At 42.8% G+C, this 21,735-nt stretch overlaps 2 protein-coding genes across 4 annotated transcripts in view; one reads left to right on the plus strand and one right to left on the minus strand.

The window, feature by feature from the left end:
• Window positions 1-6,301, minus strand: part of ELMOD1 (ELMO domain containing 1) — a 56,013-nt gene extending 49,712 nt beyond the window's left edge. Inside the window, exon 1 of one of the 2 annotated variants that reach the window (XM_074570341.1) lies at window positions 6,132-6,301. The gene's annotated coding sequence lies outside the window, so the exon portion shown is untranslated. The remainder of the gene's footprint in view (window positions 1-6,131) is intronic. The other variant, XM_074570292.1, reaches the window with a different exon arrangement.
• The window catches only part of ALKBH8 (alkB homolog 8, tRNA methyltransferase), a 57,833-nt gene continuing 42,389 nt past the window's right edge, over window positions 6,292-21,735 (plus strand). Inside the window, exons 1-5 of one of the 2 annotated variants that reach the window (XM_074570249.1) lie at window positions 6,292-6,372; window positions 11,316-11,456; window positions 18,985-19,225; window positions 20,288-20,419; window positions 21,285-21,380. In XM_074570249.1, coding sequence (XP_074426350.1) covers window positions 6,355-6,372; window positions 11,316-11,456; window positions 18,985-19,225; window positions 20,288-20,419; window positions 21,285-21,380 — 628 coding nt within the window. In that variant the 5' untranslated portion in view covers window positions 6,292-6,354. Of the gene's footprint in view, window positions 6,373-9,875; window positions 10,260-11,315; window positions 11,457-18,984; window positions 19,226-20,287; window positions 20,420-21,284; window positions 21,381-21,735 lie in introns of those variants that run through there. The other variant, XM_074570241.1, reaches the window with a different exon arrangement.

Raw genomic sequence — 21,735 nt, forward strand, 5'->3', positions numbered from 1 at the left:
ACAATGATTCATGAGGATTCACAACCCTTGGTGAGTTGGGTAAATATTTATGCAAATGTCATACAGATTGGCAAACTGCGTCACGGAGAAGTGCTGTTCGTAAAAAAAATTGAGCGAAGTTTGGATGCATCTGTTTTTTTGGGCCTATTCAGTTGAAACACTTACAACTTCTGTTTTTCAGATGTGTTGAGTATGCGTACAGATCCAGAGAAGTTAACGAAAACTGGATTACATGAGCAGGAAGTGGCGTGGCCCAAGAAACTGACCATGTTTTCATGCAGAAAATTTTAAGTTATGGTTGCACAGATATGCGTCTCCCAAAGCAGGTGAATCTATTGCATGAGCAACAGCTAATGAGAACTCCTGAGATGATGCCTGAAAGGGGCTGAAAGGGTAAGAGTCCCAGTCTAAGGAATACATTGCAGTATTCTCTCCAGTCTCGCTGGAGGCACTGAGGATCTCACTTAGGATGGAAATGTAATATTTAGTTCTCTGTATGTAAACAATACTATGCCTGTAAAAATAAACTTTGCAGATTGTGTCTGGACTGCAAGCACTATATTCTTAAAAATGTATTGATTGATGAGGGAGACAAATTCACTGCCTGATATTCCATGATTGTCCTTACGATACATTTATGCCCTGAAGGATAACTGTGAGAAATGATGGTTTCCAAGGATATGCAGGAAAGCAGACTGGCTGCCTAGTGTAGATATCAGGGAGGATCCCTGTGTAGGGTCGCATTGCTTTCTGAATGCCTACCAAATCCTAATTGCTTGTGACAGAACTGGGTTTTGCCAGGTTAGTGTAAGATTTTGACTGTAGGGCCAGAAGAGAATAATATAATTCACACAGTAATTACAAAACCCAATATTTCCTGTCTCATCGTGGAAAACAGGCATAAAGAGCAAGAAGAGAATGTAAAGTATGTGCAGGCTTCGAAGAAGAGATGATAGTTTTCTGCCTTTGTGCCAGAGAAAACAGAAGCATTTTGTTTGAGTCTTTTTAACAGCCTTGCTTTCAAGGCTAAACTAAAGCATGTGTTGATGGGTTCAGTGATTTGGAGGGAAATCAATATTTTGTATGGTTCTTTCAGTACTTCATACTACTTTTCTGACACCCTGGAAATTGTACTAGACTGGCACAAGAAGATCTTCCCTAGACTTTGCCCAAATTGCAGAGAAAAGTCACCTGGGCAGCGAATGCAGCAGTTCCTGTTTGGCAGAGAACCAACAGAAGCTTCAGGATTTTTTTTAAGAAGAGTTTCCAGCAGTGGTTTATGGATTTAATCATCTCCAAGCCTCCGGTAGACGGTCCATGGGACGATCACGTAGTATTGTATTTTTATAGTATTTTCAAACAAAACTGTGTTGATAAAGGTGCATAGTGCCTGATGAGAACCTGACAGCGGCCCAATGCTCCAAACTGCACGAGGCTCCCTGTCCTACAGAGTGGAAATGTCAGTAGTATTCTTACAGCAGAGAAGGCACGGCTTTGGAAAGGTTTAAAGCCCTAAGTCTCCAAGATTGCTTATGGCCAGAGAAAATTTAGAACATTAAAATGAGGACAAAATAATTGCCTGCAATGTATGATTTGCTTAGTATTGGTGCCTGTAGGACTTTAAAGGCTGAGGACCATTCAGTGAGAGGTTTTATGTGAGCAGAAGCAGCTGGCAGGAGACAGCATATCAGGAGCTGCATTGGGAGCTTTTAGTTGATCTTCATGGATATTTTGCTTTACAGTAATTGTGCTTAGGGAACTTACATCTCTTAGATTCTTCCTTAATCAAATCAGAGGAAACTCTGTTGACGTCTGTGTGCCTGTGTTGTAGGAACTTTGCAAGAACTGGAGCTTTGGACTGGCAGTACCGGTAACGAAAGGTCTTCAGATGCGTGGCATGCACATCACAACGACAGTAATTTCTGTCTTGTGCCTGAAAGTTCACGGGAATCTTCTGAGAACTCTCCAGGAAGGGATCAAAGATTTTCTATTTACTGAAGCCTACAGAATTGTGCTCCCAGTTCTAGTGAGATATTAATGGTGACCCAGCAATGTAGGCACACCTTTGCACTGTGTTTGACGACGGAAGTTAAAAGTCTTCCTCCATCCTCTGATAGCACATGCTTACATTGCATTAATGCAACCCCATGGCACAGCAGAAGGGCTCAATTTAGCCAATCTCTGCCCATTCCTAAACATTCACTGGCCGGTTCATTTCTCTGGATAACAAGATCTGTAGCTGTCCCAACACAAGTGAAATCTGCTTGCTCAGAAAAAGTTGTGATGTCATGCCAAAGAAACTTGCTTCACAAGAGGATGGACCTTGTAACGATGGAAGCGAACTTGCCAGTAATCATGCATTTGTGCCACAAAACCAGTGTTGTGAAATCTTACAATTTTATCATAAGATTTATGCTATTTAATTTATTTCTTAAAGTTACACTACCCTGAGTCCAGACATTTCAGGAAAATTTCAGCTTTTATTAAAGGAAAGGAAAGGAAAAAAAAGGTACTCCAAAGTCTTATGTGGAAAAAAGCTTGGAGGTATGAAAAGAGTGTAGCCTAAAGCTTAGAAATCAGAAAGCATATTGATATTATGTGACATTTTAAGTCTCTTGAGAATAAAAGATTTTTGTTTGCTATTATTTGAAAATAAGGATAAAACCTTCCTTCATTGTAATAACTGGTACAACTCCCATTGATTTCACCAGGGCCTGGATTTCTCACATCTATTTTTGGTCTTATGCAATTGCAGAAAAATTCTTAAAGGTGTTTTTTTGGTTGTTTTTCCTTTTTAGAAAGAAATAGGAAATTCATCATCGAGCAGCACAAATGCAGAATCAAAATGACACACAGCACAGAGCCGGCCTTGCTATCTTCCTGAAAAATATAAGCCTTTGGCATTGCAGAGGTTTTTTATGGAGAATTTTACTATCGCGAGCAGCAGCAGTAGCACATTTTGAATTTAGGTCAACAGATATTTGTCAAAGTCCTTAACTCTTACATGAATGCTATCCTAAAACAATTCATCTTGTGTCTCATCATTCACTACGGTACTCCTCTACAGTACTAATGGATGATTTTGAGCTGGATTTTGTGCTAAGAGGTTTCTTCTTATGTCTGTAACAAACTGCTATCCTGAAACATATCCTATTTGTCATGATTCTTAAACTGCAGCTTCTTAAATCAAGAGATTTGATACAGCAAATCCTACTATCTTCCTGTGGTTTTCTTTTAATTGGGTTTGAAAGTGATGGAAATCCAGTGTGATCCCATTAGGCTAAAGCACGGCTTGGCTTGCGTCGGTATAAAAGGGAGTGAGGTTGTCTTTCCATGTATGGACCAGCAACCTGTATTTTGTTGAAGGGAACAGAACTGGTGGTATCTGTTTACCTACTATCATATGAAGCGGATGGGAAATTAGAAGCAATCGCCAAATGCCTTGACTTTCCCTGGGAAAGATAAAATAGCTAACAGCATTGGGAGTATTGTAATTTGCTTCTGGAAAATGTCAGCAGCATTTTATTTCTCACCCATGAAGAAGTGGGAGCATGACATTCTGCTTTAGAAGACATGTTTCCCGGTTATCAATTAAAAAAAAATAGAGCCAGAGCCAAGTTTTTCTGATATAAACACTTTTTTTGCTTAAGAAAACTACAAAAACTTAATTTCAAACTAGAATATTTGCTGAATTTTAAGACCAAAATATTATCATTATAAAAAATTGATTTTTTAAGAAATATTGAGATTTCTCCCAAAGTACTTTAAATAAGTGATTATATTAACATCGAATGTAGATGTATTTGAATCCCCACTTCTGTGAACTATTTTGTGGGTTAGTCAGTGACAGTGTTGTTAACCATATCTCCATATGTATTTTTACTTGTGGTCAATAAGCACTGTGGTACCTGTAGGAGGAGTCTGTACCTGTGTTATCTAGCATGAGAAGGGACTGCACAGCACTTCAGGGCTAAAATTATAAAGGGAATAACAGTTCCGGTTTGACCAAAATAAGCTTGCATTAAAAACTCCATAACCAGCCTTTAACTGTTTTCCTTTTAATTGGTGGAATTTTCCTGTGTAAGAATGTTTTTTATAGAAGTAAAATTTTGATGCATTTATGAAGGAAATGTTACTGCGATATGCATCACAACTTCTTGACCAATGCTAATCACACAGAGATATTTCAAGAAAAAAATGCACAGCGAGTCTGTTCTCTCCCAGAAAGCAGTTTTCAAAATAATAAACCAGAATAAACCCAAACAATGACTGTCAAACACAGGGTCAGGCAGCTGCCAGAACTCTTGGTTTATGCTCTGAGATGTAACGTTCCACTAAGCCTATGTTCTACTTCTTACCTACCAACAAAGCATCCCAGTGGGATAAACCACACATGGACAGCCAAGTAGAGGAATGGAGAGCCCACACAATCAGGGCTTTGAACTGGAACGTGGGCACTTAACAGAAACAACCTTTGGGCAGGTATTTTCCACTTGTCAGAACAAATTGGTAATGAATTACAAAACAATTTCATCAGGATCATCCTTTCAGTAGCTTTCAGGTTTGGTGGTTTCCAGGGCTGAGGGCCTCAGAGAATATTTTAACAGAGACAGCAACTGTTGACATTGCCTGGTTGTTGTTTCCTCCCACTCATTCTGTCTTACAAAAAGACCAGATGATGGTAATGCTTGGTATTCACAAAGGTTAACAAGCTCCCTGCTATACTCTTCCTAGGTAGGCAGCTAATATTCACACTTCACGCATGAGAAAACTTAAGTAAAAAATCTGTGCTATCACAACACCTTGTTACACTCTGTGTGGGTCGAAGACGGAGAGTGATGTAATGCCACAGACTGTCGTGGAAGGACAGAAGCAGGACCACCTTTCTGACCAAATACGACCGGCACAGGCTGGTGGATGTGCCCTATCAGCCTCGCATCCTTAGTGTGCTTGTACCTCCTGCACGTGGGATAGCTGTACCCCTGGCACAGGGCATGGTATATGCTCCAAGGGAAAGAGAAAGATTTTTTTTTGTGTGTGTAAGCACAGTCTTACATAACAGCTTGGGCAGACTGCTCCGGAGTGTGGTTCTGGGACAAAGCTGAGGAGCTGGCTTCTGACCAGAGGTTTACAGGATCATCAGTCACCTTACATACCACCCACGTGGGAATCCCACACCTAAATGATTTTGAGAATAGTTAAATACCCAAGGAGTTTGAGGGAGGAAAAAAAATCAGCTTGGTGTTTAAATAGAGAGAGAAAGAAAAGACTGTTTTGAGGTAATAAGCTACAGTGAGAAGTAGAATATTTGTCAGGTAAAGACAGAAAAAGTAGGTAATGCTGAACTTTGGATAAAGAACGGGGAAAGGACTATGTCTAGGCACATAGTACGAAGCTTGGTGAGCCTATGATAGCACAGAAAAATGAAGGGAAGAGAAGACTTACACGCTCTATCTTTGATTTAAGGGCTCACTTTCTCATGCAGGGAGCCAGAGAGGTGTGGAGACACTTCCTTTGAGCGAGGCCGGTCACTCAATAGTATGGGTGTACTAAGCAGCCTTAGCGGGGTTGCTAGCGAGCTGGAGTGGCGTGGGGAAATACGTATGTACAACCAGAGGCTGGGTCTTCACATGGCCTTGACTGCATTGGCATGGGTTTGTGGGACATGGCAAAGCTGATATGATCAGTGATGGAGGCCCGTCTTGGTGACAGGCCCTTCGGGTGAGTGCCTGGGCCTGGGGGAAGCTGTCTTTACCCTACGGTGTGGATGGCGCTGTTTTGGGATTCTCTGTGCTCTGTCCCAAATTGCCCTCAGTGAGCGGAGCTAGACAAGGGGCTGAGGTGGGGGCTTAAATATCGCTTTATTTCTGTTGAGGACTTAGAGGAAGATTTTATTGATGGGATGGAGGATGCCAAAGTGCATGCTCTACTTGGAGAGGAAAAGGCAGGAAGGAGAGGACCTGCAGGCAAGTGAAGCCCGGTGGCATTAGGGTGAGCAAAAATGAGTTACAACAGTTACAATAAACATTTGACCAAGGCAGGAAGCTGAAGAAGGCCGCCTTTCCCCCACCTCGTTACACTGCCAAATCTCCCTCAGCGCTGAGAGCCCAAAGCCCCGGGTACAGACGCACCTCCTCTGAGGAACCGCGGGCCCGGGACGTTCGCCGGCGCTCAGCAAAACATGAGTTCGCCTCGGAGAGGTTTTCTTTCCATCATCCTGTCAGAACGACGCAGACCTTTTGTCTCGGAAAAGACCCTCAGGCGACTCGCCGTCCGCGCGGCAGCGAGGACACACCCGCCTGGGGCGGGCCGAGGGCGGGGCGCCGCCATGACGGGCTGCCTGCCTGCCCCAAGATGGCCGCCTCCAGCCAGGTAACGTGCCGCTCCCGCCGGGCCCGGGGCTGCAGGGCGCGCCCCGGCGCTGAGGGGGGTGAGGGCACCGCGGGGGCGGCGACAGCGCGGGCGGCCCCCGCCGCGACCTCCCCTCCCCTCCCCTCCCTTCCCTCCCCTCCCCTTCCCTTCCCGCCGCGCCGCCGTGTGTGGGGAGCCGAGCCCGCGGCGGCCTGGCCCTGGCCCTGGCCCTGGCCCTGTCAGGGCCAGGTGATGTGAGGCGGGGGACAAGGCCAAGTCAGCCCCTTGCGTTTGCCTTACAGCTTTGACACCCACCCCGGTGTTAATGGGGGCAGAAGAGCATGCGTATATTCCTGCTGTTATTCCTGTTATCATGGTTTTTAACCCAGCACCCATGAATTTGAGGGCTGTCGGTGGGCGGTTTACGTGCTGGCTGCCGCCGGCAGACGAAGGGGGATAGCCGCAGGGATGTGCTAGCGCCTTCAGGCGTATTTTGGCCAATGCTGGAGCTCATAAATCTCCCCACTAAGGCTCTTGAATTTCCTGTTTTCCCAAGAGTTTTGATGTCTGTGTGTATGCAGCGTCTGTATACGTTTATGTTTACGTGTCTGCAGCACAAACCCAAGCCAAAACAGTAACAAACTGCCAACTTCGTAACTGAGCGTGGTGCTCCCTCTGCTGACAGCTGCCGTTTAGCTCCACTCCAGTAACGATGCACTTACGTTTTCAGAGGTGGCTTCTGCGGCAAATAAGGCTCCCCCGTTACATTAAAGCTTTACATTAACCTTTGGAGTAATCTTAGGCCAATTGTGTGACCTGCTGTAGCCTGAGCTAGCATTGCAAGGGAGACTGTTTCAGGGTATTTTCAGGAGCTGCCTTTTTTTAAATACTGGTGAAAGGAGCTGATAATTGTAGTGAATAATCCGCTGCCGCATGCTTTTTCTTCTATGGTCATCTTGGCCTTTTTTAAGGGGGGTGTGAGATGCTACCAAATGAAGTTTTCCATTTCTGTACAGTTGTGTGTGATTCCTTAACTCGGAAATCAAGGCAGACTGTTGGTTTCCATGCCTGCAGAATTGAGCCTTGGGTAATGATGCAACAGACAAGGCAGTGAGTTTAGGCCCAGTTCAGACAGAGACCAAGGGAAGGTTCTGCTGTCTCTTCAGGGGCCAACGGCATCTGGGTGATGTTGGCAAGCATGACACAGCATGTGGGGAAGATCTTAAGCTTCTTGAGCAGCAGGTGAAAGGTCAGGCAGTGTGGGGTAGGGCATCTCTGCCAGTTTTAAATGCAGTTGTTTGGGCAGCAGAATCACACCTCATCTATCCTTTGATCTGTTGTTTAGCTCGGAGGTTATGAAAGGATAGAAAGTAGTCTTTCAATTTCAGTTTCTGTGCTAGTTTACTGAATATTGGGCCATGATTTCTTGGATGGAGAACATGGAAGTTTGTAAGGACCTGACTAAAGGCCTGACTAAATTCAGAGCTCCTTTCCCCTGAGGTCAGATGGAGTCTTCCAGTGTGAAGAGGTGTAGATGTTATGGGAGAGGCCCAAGCCTTTCAATTCAATATCCTTTTCTTCTGGATGAGTGTGTTCTGCAGAGGCTGCATGACAGTGGTCTGACTGGTATGGGTGATGTACATAGCCTCCATGTTTTTCCTTTGGAACCAGATTTGCATGGTTCCAAAGAGTAAATGAATGCCATATTTTTTCTCTCTTTCTGTAACTATACCAAATCAGAGGTGTGTCTCTCCTATACTTTCCTGTGAAGTAGTCTGAGACTGCTTGTGCCCCTTCTGAGAAGGTAAGAATCTGCACATGGGCGATCTGTAAAGCTGTCGGCCTCTGATCACCTATGTATGGCAAATAAAGTTGGGCAGGTCAAGCGTTTTGGGCTAAATCAGTTAATTGGACAGCTTGGTCATGTAAAGCGTGATGAATGAACCTGCAAATCAGAAGAATCCTGGTAAGGGTAACCCATTAGATGCACTCAGGAAAATGTACTTGATGTGAAATTTTCATGCCTCTTCATGAGACACACCCCCCTCCATGCCCCCAGGTACTTTTGCTTCCATTTATCTTTTGTCGGGGTTTTTTTGTGTCTCTGTGGTTTTTTTTTTGTCTAAGCAAGTTTGAGATTTCTTGATTGTTGTTTAACTAATGAAGGTTAAGGGGACTGTTTGTCTCTGTGCGTTTAACTGTAGTTGGAGATTAAGTGAGGAATCCTCAAGAAAAAAATATTTTGAACTATTTGTCTTTAGAAGTGAGTATGGTTTTGTCAAAGAATGAACTGCTCACTGTGTGCAGGTCTGCCATCAGGAAGGGAAAATGATATTTAAGAAAGTACCAAGAGATTCATGAAGGGAAGGGAGAAAATCAGAGTATGAAATCTGCAAAAATACTTAGTGAGCACTGTTGCTTTGAAGGGAAATGGAAGACAGTTGCTGACAAAGTTGTAAAAAAATAATTTTGGAGAAAGGAAGGGCTCTGTAGCCCATTGACCTTTTCAGCCTACACACACTGTGTTTCTGAAGTCATGTGAAATAATTAGTCTCCTCCTTTTTCTGAAAGTGTGCACTGTTAGAGTTTTGTAACTAGTGAGATTTCCTTCTCATGCATTTTACCTCTGTTGTATGTTAGCGTGGTTATGCTTGAATTAGCTCTGAATAAGGGACTGTAGGAACCGGCAAGAGTCTAGCGGTGCTAGGATGGATCTTGGTGCTGAGTAATTTGTTAGTTTTTTGTTTTTGGTTTTTGTTTTTTTTTTTTTTGTCAGAGTGGGATGTAAATGTGATCTTTATGTGGGCAGGGTATGTGTAAAAAAACCAAACCAAACCAAAAAAACAACAAACCCAAAACCCCCACAAACAAACAAAACCCCCCAACAAAACAACAAAACTAACAAAAACCGACCTCCAAAAAACCCTCACAAAATTACAAAATTGAGTAATGCTGTTTGGCCAGGAGGTCAGGATTCAAACAGTTAGGGCCATGCGTGTGCCACCTCAAACTTGATAGCATGCATCTGAAACCATTTCAGGATACAATTTTTGGAGCCTACCATGCCAGTAACTTGCTAGGTTGGCTTCAAATTGTTGTTTCCAATCTATTTGCTTTGACAAGTGTTTAAATTCATTTGAGACTGCTGTAAAATTGGGTTTGGGAGTGGAAGAGGAAGGGTAGGAGGAAGAACCAACAAATGGTAAGAAGTGGCAGAAGACGGAGTCATCTTTGGCAGTATTTATTCTCCTCCTTTTTATGTGATTAGAACCTGATATTTCCAGTGGGTGCCTTTGTCATTATGATTCCCTTTAAGGATTTTTGTCTTTCAGTGCAATTAATGGTTGTGCGTGTTGATGATGGTAGTGCTGCAGCAGTCACAGGGAATTCATACTTAAAGCTCCTATGTAGTGCTCTAATATTTTTATAACAGTTTTACTAGCCTATTTGCATTTGTTTAAAAGAAAATATTTGTTAAGTCATTCAATACAAAGTTGCATGAAATACTGATATGAAATCGTTTTTTACCTTTACAATTTTCCTGTGGTACTTTGTCATATTATCATGATTGTGTCTGCAGTTTAGGTATTGGGAAGCAGCTATGCGGTCTTGCAAGCCAGAAGGTATGCAAGTGGATGACTGACTGTTGAAGCAGTTGACACATTTGAATAAGTAAATACAGTGGTGATTGGTGTAGTTGTTTTTTTTTCTTGTTTTTTTTTCCTTTTCTTTTCTTAAAAAACAGAAACAAAAACATTTTTTGAGGTGAAGAGAAGATGAGGTGGAAGGATTGTTATCAGCTCAATGATAAGAAAAGAATGGAAAAGGACAGACAACAGCAGTTGGATTGTCTACCTGTACTGTTAGGAGGATTTTTGGGAAAGAAAAGAAGTACATCTCAAATTCGGGTAGGGGATTATACTATATATAGAGAAAAACAGAAAGGCAAAGTCTAGCCACATCCATGTCTGGGGGCTTTGTCACAGTCTTAAGTAAGGTCTGGACTCTTCCCTTGGATTTGAAGGAAGTGGGAAGGGAGAAAGGAAAAGAAAGTAGGCTCAGAGGGATGTAGGAAGGTACCATATGATCTCAATATAGCCGTAGACAAGTGGCAAATGGTGTGACAAAACGTGGACAAAGCCAGTGACCGTTAAGTAACTCACTGGTAGGCAAATGCTGTGTTGCCATAAATTCAATAGTTAATATATGTACACAGTTTTCTGTTCCTTCTTATGAGAGAAATGTGATTTGTGTGAAGTTTGGCCTTGGGAGATGTTCTAAATGAAGTGTGAAGCATCCTGGTCGCTAGTTCTTGGACATCGAAGTATTGAACACATTTTTCTACTCTCAAAAAAAGCAATTTTTGCCAAATGTCATATTCACTTGAAAGTGGCAATTAGGAAAAAGGAGCCAAATGGAAACAGTTCAGTCCCAACTCAAACATTCAGTGAGGCATTAATAATTTAGAAGCTAAGACCATACATATCTTACGGCAGCTCCACATACATTTTTTTTCTCTTGCTCTGCTCTGGAGAGACTGTAGAGAGAAGGAAATTAACTGTACGAAATGTGAAAATAGGAAAGGCAGGCAGGTTAAAAACTGCAAACGGATGTAGTGATATTGTGAATAAAGGAGTGGTAAGGAAGAGAAAAACTTGAAAATGAAACCTAGCATCATGGTAGTTTTTATAAAGCTTTATTTTTGGGAGGGTTCCTCTTAATAAAAGAGAGTTTAATAACAAAACTTCAGAGATGGAGAAAACCGTGCTATTGAATGAGGAAGAACATATTTTGCAGACTTGCTTTTGTCAGACCTAAATAATTCATAAAATCTGGAATTATTGACAGTCCTATTGCTATCCTAGAGATGACATATGAATAGGGAGACTATCTCCCTAGAGCAGACTGAAGTATTTAAGTTTTCAAGCAGACCCTTACTATGTGTTGTTACTTCTGCTTCCCAGGTCACCGGCACAGAATTTAAAACCAGCGAAGATCATTTGAAAGTCCATAAAATGAAGAAAAAGGTATTGAGGAAGCAGATCAGAGCTCAGCATACATTAATGAGACACGAGGGGATTGAGTGCATCTCCCATGCCACACAGGTGACTGCCAGTTCTGATTTTGATGGTAGTGTGAAAATGCTGCTTATTGGTGTTCAGTTCTTACATATGCTCTGTCTAAAATGCAGTTCTCCTCCAAAATGCAGTTCCTGAGGTTGGGGGTTTTCTGTGTCTCTTTGGTTTCAAAGCAGAACTGTACTTCAGCAATTTAATGTCTGTGGAGGCACTTTGATGGCCTTTGGATAAGGTGGTGGTTTGTTTTTTTTTTTTAAATCTGAAACAGTAATTCCTTGGGTTGAGAAGGAGGAAGCATGGGAAATGTTACTGTTACCATGTTAAAGCAGAAAAAATTCTCTGTGCAATTTCTTGTCTTCTGTGGCTTTTAGCTTATGTATCTTTCCTCTATACTTCTCTGTCAAGTATGATTTGTCTCATTTAAACTCCCTGTTAAAAACATGCCTGTCTCAGAAATGTTTTCCACGTTGTGTTCTTCACATAATTTGATTTAGGCTGTGGTTCTGTGGGAGTTGAACTAAAAGCCTGACTTGAAGCTGTTGAAAAGGGGACAACTTTCTCTTCCCTTGCACTGAAGGGGACAAGCTAGGAGGGAATTCTACTTTCTTATGATGCTCAATGAAATTTACCATGAACCACCTAACCTAACATAAAACTACTCAGCTTTTTGATCTGTAGTTTTCTGCCACAGTAGAGAGTTACAGCAGATTAGAGGGTGACCTCGCAGATACTGGTATAACAAAAAGTAAGTGATAGGAACTTGCAGACAGAAAGGGAAGAAGTTACAGAGAGAATTTATAATTTCCTTTGGTCAGTTGTGAGGAGATGCTAATGGCTTGAAATACTGTAGAGCAGTATCATTTACTCTAGCCTTGTTCATCTTGATCCTGCAAATTCTTCCTATTCAAATATCGAAACATCAGTTAGATTTTTAAACTTCGTTGTAACAAAATTTGGCTTAGTCACATTTCACACCACATAAGCGTATGCTAAAATGACCGATCAATCTTGTATATATTGTAAGCTCTTTGGGGAAGGAACTGTGTTTTTTCTAGTGTTGCTTGGAAATGGGTCCATAATACAGGAGTTGTTCCCCTTGACACTGCTCCATATACCAAAGTATCCATATCCACTGAATCTATTCAAAGAGTAATTTTGGGGTCCAGCAAGGTCCTCATCGATGATGGAACATTTTGATAAGTGATGTATGAAACACAATCATAGTGCTAGTGATAAGCTCGTGTCAAGAATACAGAAGATGCTTTCAGGCTTTGTGCAAGAGTCTGATCATAGTGAAATTGCTCAGACAGGAGAGCATGATCAGTTGCTATACATGCTGCTGTGGTGTACTGACGGTCTTTGTAGATGAAGTGCCTACAGCCAGTGAAAGCACTGGTTTGAGTCTCTGCATTTTGTCTACATACGTGGGCCTCCCCATTAATAACACTCTAGAAAATAACAGTAATTGATAATGTGGTCAGCTTTGAAAAATGTAATCAATAATGGACAGCCTGATGCAGTGCTAAGAACAAGTGTTAACAGCCATCACAATAGGCATAATCACAGCAGTACCTCAGGCGTGCTCAGTATGTAATTCTTTTTTTTAATAATCCTTCTCTTCAGTTTTAAACATAATTTTCTGCCTTTTAGAGAAGTGAAATGCTATCATTTGAAACAATTGAACACTTTACCAGTTGCCTTCAGAAAAGGTCATACAACATTTATAGACTTTAAGGAAAAGATTGTCTGAAAGCTTTCTGGAAAGGTATTACATGGACTCAATCTGAGTAAATTGTTGCTAGCTGTTTGGAGTCACCATAGCTCAATCAAAACTTCAAGACTGCATCCTCATTTGGCCTTAAAAATGGACTTAAACTTCTTTCATCTACCATGATTGGACTGAATGTCCAGCTACGGCATATAGCTATTTAGATGTCAAAAGAACTTGTTAATTTTTTTTGAAAAGGCCTATGTATTTTCAAAGGATATTTCTTGAATAATAGTCCTTTGAAAAGTTCTATTTTCTTGTTTCTTCTACTATTTGGCAAACCAGCAGCAACCCTCACAAACTGCAGTCCTTGATAATTTTGGACATAAATCACTACTTAAGTGTAGAATTAGGCGATTGGGCATCGTGCATGAAGTAATCTGTGTCAACTAAGGATGGGACATAAATCCCTTTTGTTTATAAAAGCAAGAGGGAGAATTTTCAGGTAAGAGTGCTGGAGCAGAACTAAATGCTCTATTTCTAGAGGCTGATGCTTTTTTTTGGTGAGCCTGATGTATGGGGGACATGAGTTGGGACTGGGAATATCAATCTCTCTGTGCTTGGAGAGGGTCCTTGGAAAGATAAGAAAACCATTCTTAAAAAAAAGAATCACAGTTTCCAAAGGTTTTTCTCTTTGTTTTTGTTAGTGGTAACAGATCTCTGGAAAAATTCCGTTTTAGAAACCTCCAAAATTATGTGTGCCAGTATCACTGTTTGCCTGCAGTATGCTTGATGCACACATGCAAGCCTGGTGTCACTGGCAGGACTTGGGGTTTTTTGATCGTGGGTCAGTTTACACAATGCCAGGCCAGTGAGCGACAGGCGGGGTATACCTGTCTCGAAGTGGGAAAAAGATTTTTGCACAGGAGTTGGCAGGGCTCATCGAAAGGGCTTTAAATCAGATTTGAAGGGGGAAAGGGATAAAACCAGGCTTGCTAGAGACAACCCTGGGGGCAGCACATCAATGTCTGTGGGACGGGAGTGCCAGAGAGGTCCTGCCATCCTAGTGGAGGTAGGGGATGGAGTGCCATGTGATAACAAAGACACAAAGGGATATTGATAGGCTAGAAATCATGGAAGTGCCTGGGAATGGTCAGGTAGGAATTAGTGCTTCTCCCTGCACAAAGGTGATGGGATCAATAGCATAACTGAAGTGCTCCTACACCAGTGCACGCAGCATGGGGAGCAAGCAGGAGCTGGAAGCCATTGTGCAGGAGAATAACTATGATATAGTTGCTATCACAGAAACATGGTGGGATGATTTGCACAACTGTAGTACTGCATTGGATGGCTATAAACTCTTCAGAAGGGATAGGCCAGGAAGGAGAGGTGGTGGAGTGGCCCTGTTTGTTAGAGGGTGTTTTGATTGTCTTGAACTTAATGATGGTGACAATAGGGTTGAGTGTTTATCGGTAAGAATCTTTAAGGCACAAGAGCGGGCCTTCCCCATGTGCCGTAAGATGAGCTGGTGGGGAAGAAGACTGGCTTGGCTAAACTGAGAGCTTTGGCTGGAACTCGGGAAGAAAAGGAAAGTTTATGGCGTATGGAAGAAGGGGCAGGCCACTCAGGAAGATGACAAAGATTTTGTGAGGCTATGCAGGGAGAAAATTAGAAGGACCAAAGCCCAGCTAGAACTTGATCTGCCACTGCTGTAAAAGACAATAAAAAATGTTTCTATAAATACATTAACAACAAAAGGAGGACTAAGGAGAATCTCCATCCTTTATTGGATGTGGGGGTAAACATAATGACCAAGGATAAGGAAAAGGCTGAGGTATTTAATGCCTTCTTTGCCTCAGTCTTTAATAGTAAGACCAGTTAGTCCCTGAGTACCCAGCCCCCTGATCTGGATGACAGGGATGGGAACAAAATGAACCCCCTATAATCCAAGTGGAAATGGTAGTGAGCTAATACACCACTTAGATGCACACAAGTCTATGGGGCCAGGTGGGATCCACCCAAGGGTACTGAAGGAGCTGGCAGAAGTGCTCACCAAGCCACTTCCTGTCGTTTACCAGCAGTCCTGGCAAACCAGGGACGTCCCAGTTGACTGGAGGTTAGCAAATGTGATGCCCATCTACAAGACGGGCTGGAAGGAAGATTTAGGGAATTACCGGCCTGTCAGCCTGACCTTTGTGCCTGGGAAGGTTATGGAACAGATCATCTTGAGTACCATCACGTGGCACATACAGGACAACCAGGCGATCAAGCACAGTCAGCATGGGTTTATGAAAGGCAGGTCCTGCTTGACAAACCTGATCTCCTTCTGTGGCAAGGTGACCTGCTTGGTGGATGAGGGAAAGGCTGCGGATGTTGTCTACCTAGACTTTAATAAAGCTTTTAAAACTGTTTCCCACAGCATTCTCCTGGAGAAACTGGCTGCTCATGGCTCGGATGACTGTACGCTTTGCTGGGTAAAAAACTGGCTGGAGGGCTGTGTCCAAAGAGTTGTGTTGAATGGAGTTAAATCCAGTTGGTGGCCAGTTACAAGTGGTGTTCCCCAGGGCTCAGTATTGGGGTCAGTTCTTTTTAATATCTTTATAAATGACTTGGATGAAGGGATCAAGTCCACCCTCAGTAAGTTCATAGAATCAGAGAATTGTCAGGGTTGGAAGGGACATTAAAGATCATCTAGTTCCAACCCTCCTGCCATGGGCAGGGACACCTCCCACTGCATCAGGTTGCTCAGAGCCCCATCCAGCCTGTCCTTAAAAACTTCCAGGGATGAGGCTTCCACCACCTCTCTGGGCAACCTGTTCCACTGTCTCACCACCCTCATGGTGAAGAGCTTCTTCCTAACGTCCAGTCTGAATCGACCCATCTCTAGTTTTAATCCATTCCCTCTAGTCCTACCATTACCTGACATCCTAAAAAGTCCCTCCCCAGCTTTCTTGTGGGTCCCCTTAAGATACTGGTAGGCCACTATAAGGTCTCCTCGGAGCCTTCTTTTCTCCAGACTGAACAACCCCAACTCTCTCAGTCTGTCCTCATAGGAGAGGTGCTCCAGCCCTCTGATCAGCCTCGTGGCCCTTCTTTGGACACGTTCCAGCACGTCCATATCTCTCTTGTAGCAGGGGCTCCAGAATTGGACACAGTACTCCAGGTGGGGTCTCATGAGAGTGGAGTAGAGGGGGAGAATCACCTCCCTCAACCTGTTGGCTGTGCTTCTCCTGATACAGCCCAGGATTCGATTGGCTTTCTGGGCTGCTAGTGCACACTGACGGCTCATGTTGAGCCTCTCGTCCACCAGCACCCCCAAGTCCTTTTCTTCAGGGCTGCTCTCAAGCCAGTCATTGCCCAGCCTATATCGGTGCTTGGGATTGCCCCGCCAGATGGAGGACCTTGCCCTTGGTCTTGTTGAACTTCATGAGGTTGGCATGGGCCCACCTCTCCAGCCTGTCAAGGTCCCTCTGGATGGCATCCCTTCCCTACACCGTTGTCAGCCGCCCCACACAGCTTGGTGTCGTCTGCAAACTTGCTGAGGGTGCATTCTACGCCACTGTCCACGTCGCTGATGAAGATGTTAAACAAGACCAGTCCCAGTACCGATCCTTGAGGGACTCCACTTGTCATTGGCCTCCACTTGGACATGGACCCATTGACAGCCACTCTTTGGGTGCGGCCATCAAGCCAGTTCTTTATGCACTGAATTGTCATTCCATCAAAGCCATATTTTATCAGCTTGGAGACGAGGATGTCATGTGGGACAGTGTCAAAGGCTTTGCTCAGGTCCAGGTGAATGACGTCAGTTGCTCTCCCCTTGTCTGTTGATGTTGTGACCCTCTCATAGAAGGCCACCAGGTTTGTCAGGCACCATTTGCCCTTGGTGAAGCCGTGTTGATTGTACCCAGTCACCTCTTTGTTAATTCTTCTGCCTCAGCAGTGCCTCCAGGAGGTTCTGCTCCATAATCTCACCAGGCACGGGGGTGAGACTGACTAGCCTGTAGTTCCCTGATTCCTCTTTCTTTCCCTTTTTGAAAATGGGGATTATGTTTCCCCTTTTCCCGTCAGTGGGGACTTCACCAGACTGCCATGACTTTTGGAACATAGTAGAGAGTGGTTTAGCAACCTCATCCACCAGTTCCTTCAGTACCTGTGGGTGTATGCCATTGGGTCCCGTAGACTTGTTCACTTTCAGGTTCATCAGGTGGTTACAAACCTGATCTTCACTTACGATGGGCAGTTCTGTCCCACCCCTGCCATTATCTTCTGTGACTCCGGGAGTGTGGCTGGAGCCCTTGGCAGTGAAGACTGAGGAAAAGAAGTCGTTGAGGACCTCGGCCTTCTCCATATCACTTGTCACCAGCTCCCCCGTTTCCTTTCTGAGCGGGCCCACACCTTCCCTAGTCGTCTTACCATTAATATACCTATAGAAATTTTTGCTGTTTCCCTTGATCTCCTTGGCTAGATTTAATTCTAACTGAGCTTTAGCTTTTCTAACCAGGTCTCTTGCCGCTCAGACAGCTTCCTTATTTGCCCTCCATTCTAGCTGTCCTTTCTTCCACTCCTTGTAAAGATTCTTTTGTGTGACAGTGTGTCCAGGAGCTCCTTGTTCATGCAGGCAGGTCTCCTAGCATTCTTTCCTACCTTCCTCTTTGTCAGTATACTTTGCTCCTGGACATGGAGAAGGTGATCCTTGAATACTGACCAGCTGCCTTGTCATCAGTTTGCAGATGACACCAAGTTGGGTGGGAGCGTTGGTCTGCTTGAAGGTAGGAAAGCTCTACAGAGGGATCTGGACAGGCTGGATCGATGGGCCGAGGCCAATGGTATTAGCTTCAACAAGGCCAAGTCCTGCACTTGGGTCACAACAACCCCATGCAGTGTTACAGGCTTGGGGAAGAGTGGCTGGAGAGCTGCCCACCAGAAAAGGACCTGGGGGTGTTGATCAACTGCCAGCTGAATGTAAGCCAGCAGTGTGCCCAGGTGGCCAAGAATGCCAACAGCATCCTGGCCTGTATCAGGAACAGTGTGGCCTGTAGGACTAGGGAAGTGATCGTCCCCCTGTACTTGGCACTGGTGAGGTCCCACCTCAAGTACTGTGTCCAGTTTTGGGCCCCTCAGTACAAAAAAGACATTGAGGTGCTGGAGCGGGTCCAGAGGAGGCCAAGGAAGCTGGTGAGGGGTCTGGAGAACAAGTCTTATGAGGAGCGGCTGGGGGAATTGGGTCTCTTTAGCCTGAAGAAAAGGATGCTCAGGGGAGACCTTATTGCTCTCTACAACTGCCTGAAAGGAGCTTGTAGCGAGGTGGAGTCAGTCTCTTCTCCCAAGTAACAAATGATAGGACAAGAGGAAATGGCCTCAAGTTGCACGGGAGGAGGTGTAGATTGTAAAGGGTTGTCAAGCATTGGAACAGGCTGCCCAGGGAGGTGGTTGAGGCACCATCCCTGGAAGTATTTAAAAGACATGTAGATGTAGGGCTTAGGGACATGGTTTAGTGGTAACTTGGCGGTGCTAGGTTTATGGTTGGACTTGATGATCTTAAAAGTCTTTTCCAACCAAAACAATTCTATGCCAGTTCAAAGCTTAAGTGCTCTTGCAATAGTAACTACATGCGTTAATTAAGGAGGCCTTTCTTCTGGAACATGTATTTTGCAAACAAAGGTTGCCTTTGCCTCATATACCAAGCTCATTGAAATGTAAATATCTTGTGTGGAATACATAAAAGAGTACTCATGATCTTACTTAATTTTTCTTTATAAAACTGCTCTCTTGGTATAGTGTTAGTTTTAAATGAACCAATAGTTATCACTAATTCTCCATTTTTCTTAATTCTTCTTCAATTAGAGCCTGGTTATTGCTAATGCTGGTCTCGGTAATGGAATGAGTAGACACCAACTGCTCAGGATATTAGAAGAGTATGGATTGGTGGAAACACTCTTAATGCCACCAAATAAACCATATTCATTTGTGAAATATGGGACAACAGAAGAAGCCAAGAAAGCCTTTGATGCCCTTAATGGAAAAGAAGTAACACTGGAAGACTTTGGCCAAAACATTGTTCTATATATTAATTTTGTGGAAAAAGGTATCGTTTTTCTGCTCTCCTACATATCCAACTTCTTGCATACTTTTGCATTTACTTCCTAGGTTGTAAATATAGCTAAAAACACACTGGTCTTTGTAAGTAGACGGAGAGAACGAAAGCCAGAATCTAAGATTCAGGACATAAAATAAAGTAAATAATCTTTGCTCTTGTATTTCATGATAGGATACTCTAATTTGAACTCATTTACTTGGAGGCAAAAGGAGAAACTATTTTAGGTAGTTTCCAGACCATTCCATACTGCACTTGAAAGTTTTGTGATTAACTAGATAAATTGGGACCCAGGAGATCTCTGGACAGTTCATTGGCTTTTTTTATGTGACCTTGGTCTTCCAAATTGCAATTCCAAAAAGGAAAATAGGCACAGTAAGACTTGTGGGTTTTTTTTTCGCCTTTCTCACCAAGCTTTTTTATGACTGACTACAAGCTATTTAGGACAAGTAGTGTCTCTCTGTCTATGAGCTTTTGAAGTGTCTAGTAAAAAGCATTCCTGGTGTTGGTCTGTACGTTCTGCCAGCAAATAGCTTTTTTTAAGCTATTAGGATAGCAAACTGAATGTCCCTACATCACCAACATTTTATGTTCACCTGGGTATTGCATTACGCTCCTCCATATTTAATTACAGATTGCTTCTCTGGACAGAGAGTAATCTGGTGATTTGGTTCCTCACCAAAGTTCTAGAAAATTAAAATGAAATGCAGGTAGAATCCTGAAGTGATTGGGAAATTCTTTTTACCATTATTTTGACAGGAAAATCACAAATGGTTTTGCGTTTGAATAGTGTGGAGTCTTGTTGGTCTTATGCAGTAAAATTTTTAGAAAGTGCTTTGCATGATGCAAAATTTGGCCCTTACTGTGTTTTGTCATGCCAAAAAGGGATCATTCATTCAGCAAACAAGATCCCAACGAGGGCTCCATTTATCATTAACGTAAATATTTCTACAGCTATACTATATTCTCATACATATTAAATATCCCTGTAGGGAACACGTGTGTTTATTTTCTCTAAAGAGTGACAATATTCTTTTTTTCCATCCACCCTAGTTTTCTGGAAGAATGCTATTCCTACAAGCTTGCCTCCAGGCCTAATGGTCATTGAAAAGGTTATATCTCCAGAGGAAGAAAGGAGGATGTTGGAAAGTATTGACTGGACAGGAGATGAAGATACTCAAAATGGTGGGCAAAAATGTAGAAATTCAGACCTTCCATACTTTTATGCTGTTTTTTCCTACAGTTTCAGTTTATAAGAAGTCTCCATCTTGGTAAATGCATTGTTTGAAATCATTGTGTATTTGTTCTTGGTGTTATAGAAATTGTGTCTTACATTGAAAGTGATAAACTCCTGGGGACAAGTGATCTGAATTGATATTCTGGTACGGATTTATTTGAATAATATTTCTGCATCCAGAAACAACTGAAATCTTCATGTGTCTTATGCCAAGCAAAAGACTGTTCTGTGAAAGTTACCAATGTAATTTGATGTCTTCTCTTAAATCAAAAAGAAGTCAGTGAGACACGTGTTCTGGATGCTTTTGTGCTTTCACTTGAGCTCTGTGGAGTTAAGTTCCTTAGTAAATGAATTGTTCTTGGAATTCACTTCAAGGTTTCTCTATAAATTTTGTTCCTTGGAGCAACACAAATGGTTATATTTACCGTAGCTAACATGTAACTGGGTGATTGGTGGAGTGAAGGATCCTGCTCTACCCATAGGACATTAATCAAGTGCAGGTTCAGAGATTAGGGCAAGAACAAAGATGCATTAAGCATGGCTCAAGAAGATTGGTGCGCTCTACTTCTTGCATGTACAAAACCACCATCAGTTTGACTTCAGACAGCAGTGAATGTGATGCTTGATGCAAATACAAAAGATAACAAGGCAGAAGAAGTGTGTGCCATGAAGAACAAGGGTCATGTATGTTGTTTCAGCTGTTAATTAAAGAATATTTAGATTTAACAGGTTGGATGGAATAGGGAAGCATAGCAAATTGCCTGTACTGTTTTATGTAGTCTAATCTTACTTTAGACTTGTGTGTTTTTACAGCCCAGAAGACTTTAAAACATAGAAGAGTAAAACATTTTGGATATGAGTTTTGCTACAATAACAACAATGTTGATAAAGACAAACCTTTACCTGGAGGTGAGAACTTCCCTATTATATCATACTGATTTTGCACTGATGTTTGAACCATCATACAAAGCCTTTAAGCCTCACTGATAAAAGGAGAGCCTTCGCTGTATTCTTAAGCACCCATCGAGCAGTGCTTTTGAATAGGATCCATTCCAAATTACTGAGTGCTTAAAGCTTGTTTTTCAATCAATTGTAGCCAAGGGTTGCTGCCCTTTGAGATCCAGTCAAATGAAGTTTTTGGGATTGCATTTGTCATTCTTTAGCTGTTGTTTCATAAAAAAATCATGTTACAAATTACATATTCATATGTTTGGGGGTTGTAATGTATATTGCTGTGTATATTTACCTAGCTGGAAGCTTGCTG

The sequence above is a fragment of the Larus michahellis genome, chromosome 1 (genome assembly GCF_964199755.1).
Source record: "Larus michahellis chromosome 1, bLarMic1.1, whole genome shotgun sequence".
Taxonomy (NCBI): Eukaryota; Metazoa; Chordata; class Aves; order Charadriiformes; family Laridae; genus Larus; species Larus michahellis.